Source organism: Vigna umbellata, chromosome 3, assembly GCF_029865625.1.
Source record: "Vigna umbellata cultivar VRB3 chromosome 3, Vumbellata_1.0, whole genome shotgun sequence".
In the NCBI taxonomy this organism is placed as follows: Eukaryota; Viridiplantae; Streptophyta; class Magnoliopsida; order Fabales; family Fabaceae; genus Vigna; species Vigna umbellata.
The window spans coordinates 52,544,130-52,547,164 of NC_142167.1; the positions used below are offsets into that span (position 1 = coordinate 52,544,130).

At 38.1% G+C, this 3,035-nt stretch overlaps 1 protein-coding gene across 1 annotated transcript; it reads left to right on the forward strand.

Annotated features, from left to right (window-relative positions):
* Positions 1 to 331: 331 nt before the first annotated feature.
* On the forward strand, positions 332 to 2,544 carry CYP78A5 (cytochrome P450, family 78, subfamily A, polypeptide 5). The gene is made up of 2 exons (XM_047316194.2): positions 332 to 1,384; positions 1,723 to 2,544. Exons 1-2 carry the CDS (start codon positions 437 to 439, stop codon positions 2,329 to 2,331), a joined length of 1,557 nt encoding a protein of 518 aa, XP_047172150.2. The 5' UTR covers positions 332 to 436; the 3' UTR covers positions 2,332 to 2,544.
* Positions 2,545 to 3,035: the final 491 nt, after the last annotated feature.

Consider the following 3,035-nt stretch of genomic DNA (forward strand, 5'->3'; position numbering starts at 1 on the left):
AAATCAGATGTTCAAATTATAAGAGAAATATTGTATTTATGAATACATGAAACCTCTTGTATTTCTTTATTTGTCTATCATTATTTTTTTAAGAAAATAAATAAAAGTAATATAATCACAAATTATTTATAATGAATTAATTAAGTTTTAAAATAATTTTAAAAAATGAATATAAAATGAAAGTTGGGTTAGTATTTTTTTTATAACATGATTTCCCAGACACTTTCTATGTGGTCTTATTATTCTGTTTAACCATGGTTAATGAATGTTTTAACCACACCACTCATCCACCTTCTATATAACTAGTAACCAAGGAACCTTTCATACCATTCAGTACTCCTTCCTTCCAGCGTAACTTTCTCTTCATCTCTCTTGCATCTCTGCACTTTTTTTCTCTATCATTTTCTTTTCACATCCACAACACCACAACCAAAAAATGTCACCAGATTATCATCACCTTTTGTTCTTTCCTGAACTTGTTCAACTTCCCGTTCTCTCTGTTCAAGCAGTTCTGTGTGTTATCCTCTTCACTTTCCTTTTCACCATTTTCCTTACTCCTGGGGGCCTTGCCTGGGCTCTGTCCAAGTCATCGGCCCGAACCATTATCCCTGGTCCAGTAACGGCCCTGCTCGGAGTCTTCACCGGTTTAACTCCTCACCGGGAGTTGGCCAAACTGGCTCGCTCCCACAGTGCGGAGAAGCTCATGGCTTTCTCCATCGGCTTAACCCGGTTTGTTATTTCCAGCGAACCAGAAACTGCTAAGGAGATTCTGGGGAGTACTGGTTTTGCTGATAGACCGGTGAAGGAATCTGCTTACGAACTTCTGTTTTACCGTGCTATGGGGTTCGCACCATACGGAGAGTACTGGAGGAACCTGAGGAGAATATCCGCTCTCCACCTCTTTTCTCCAAAGAGGATAGCTGGATTCGAAGGGTTCCGGTGTGAGGTGGGGTTGAAAATGGTAGAAGAACTGAAGAAGGTTATGAGTGAGAACAGACACGTGGAGGTTAGAAAGGTACTTCATTTGGGGTCGTTGAACAATGTAATGATGACCGTATTTGGGAAGTGTTATGGGTTTTATGAGGGTGAGGGGACTGAGCTTGAGGTGTTGGTGAGTGAAGGGTATGAGCTTTTGGGTGTGTTCAACTGGAGTGACCATTTTCCGTTGCTGGGGTGGTTGGATTTGCAGGGTGTGAGGAAGAGGTGCAGGAATTTGGTTGAAAAGGTTAATACTTTTGTTGGGAAGATCATTGAGGAACATAGGGTGAAGAGGGAGAAGGGTGAGTATGTGAAAGATGAAGCGATGTCTGATTTCGTTGATGTGTTGCTTGATTTGGAAAACGAAAACAAACTCAGCCAGGCTGATATGATTGCAGTGCTTTGGGTAAGGGATTTATCATTTTCCTTTTGATCTCACGTCATAGTAATGGTTTGTAGAGGACTTGTTTGTTCTCGTTTTGCATGTTGATGAACTGTCACAGTAAATTTGAAATGAAGCTTTGATTTGTTTATATTTATGTTTGCATGTCACTTATGAATGTATTAATAAGTATTTTTATTAAGAGAATAAAAAAAATCTGAGAAAAGAATAAAAAACAGAAGATTTTTCGAAATAAATATGAAGATTGAGATTTATTTTCTAATTAAAGACATATTAGTACATTTAGATTTAAGTATTATTTTGATTATTCTATGGTGTTCTAACTTGGAAGTGGATCTCAGGAAATGATTTTCAGGGGAACAGACACAGTGGCAATTCTACTTGAGTGGATTTTGGCGAGGATGGTTCTCCACCCTGAGATACAAGCAAAGGCTCAAAGCGAAATAGACGGTGTGTGCGGATCCTCAAGACTGGTTTCTGATGCAGACATTCCGAACCTGCGATACCTTCAGTGTATTGTGAAGGAGGCTCTAAGGGTGCACCCACCGGGCCCTTTGCTGTCGTGGGCTCGTTTGGCGGTGCATGATGTGACTGTGGGAGACAAGCACATTCCAAAGGGCACGACGGCGATGGTGAACATGTGGGCAATCACGCACGACGAGAGGGTGTGGGCTGAACCGGAGAAGTTCGAACCGGGGCGGTTCATTGAGGAGGATGTGAGCATAATGGGAAATGATTTGAGGTTGGCTCCATTTGGGTCTGGGAGAAGAGTGTGTCCTGGGAAGGCCATGGGCTTGGCCTCTGTTCATCTCTGGCTTGCTCAGCTCCTTCAGAGTTTTGAATGGGTTGCTTCTGATGATGGTGCTGTGGATTTGGAAGAGCGACTCAAGCTTTCCATGGAGATGAAGAAGCCACTGTCTTGCAAAGTTGTGCCTAGGGTTGCTGTTTAAGTACTTTGTTAGAAAGTTTGCTGTGGTCTTATGTTGTTTTTATTTAGTAGCAATGAAGTAGGGTTTAGTTAATGTCTTTTATGTGATTGTTGTCTTTGTTCCTAGGGTTTAATAGCAGGTTTTGGAGGTTGTTAATTGCTGGAGAGGTTGAGAAGTTGAGAAGTTGGTGGTTTTGTCAGTAAAACTTTCTAATTGAATGAATGTTGTTTTCTATGTGTGGTTTTGTATATGGACTTGAGCTTCTTTATTTTCATGGTAGTAAGTTAATATTTTAATTAAAAGTTTTTTCACTCTAATAAAAATGATATTAAATAAAATATTTTTTTTCATGTGATAATTTAGTGATTTTAATCAAAGTTTTTTCGCTCTAATAAAATTGTAATAAATAAACACTTAGTATAAGAGTATTTCGGACTATTCAATTTGGTTTTAGATATGTGGTAGTATATAAAACACCCAATGAAGTAGTCAGAAGGAGTTGGATTTTAATTCTCTCTTAAATGTTTGGGATTTGTAAATGATTCCATTTCAAATGAGATTTGTAAGTTATAAAAGGTATAAAGTTGATTGTTGGAGATCTTTATTTGGTATTAAAGGTATAAGAACAAAAAAAGAAATATATTTGTTCAATATTTGTAAGTTTTCAGTTGTAAGAATTAAACTCTAAATAAAAACTTAGAAAAACAAGTATTTTCTAAAATTTG

What these genes read in the sequence shown, in the direction of transcription:
- CYP78A5 (XM_047316194.2), top strand. Translation starts at nt 437, where the DNA reads ATGTCACCAGATTATCATCACCTTTTGTTCTTTCCTGAACTTGTTCAA. An exon ending in ATATGATTGCAGTGCTTTGG is followed by an intron (nt 1,385 to 1,722) that starts GTAAGGGATTTA and finishes AGTGGATCTCAG; the next exon opens with GAAATGATTTTCAGGGGAAC.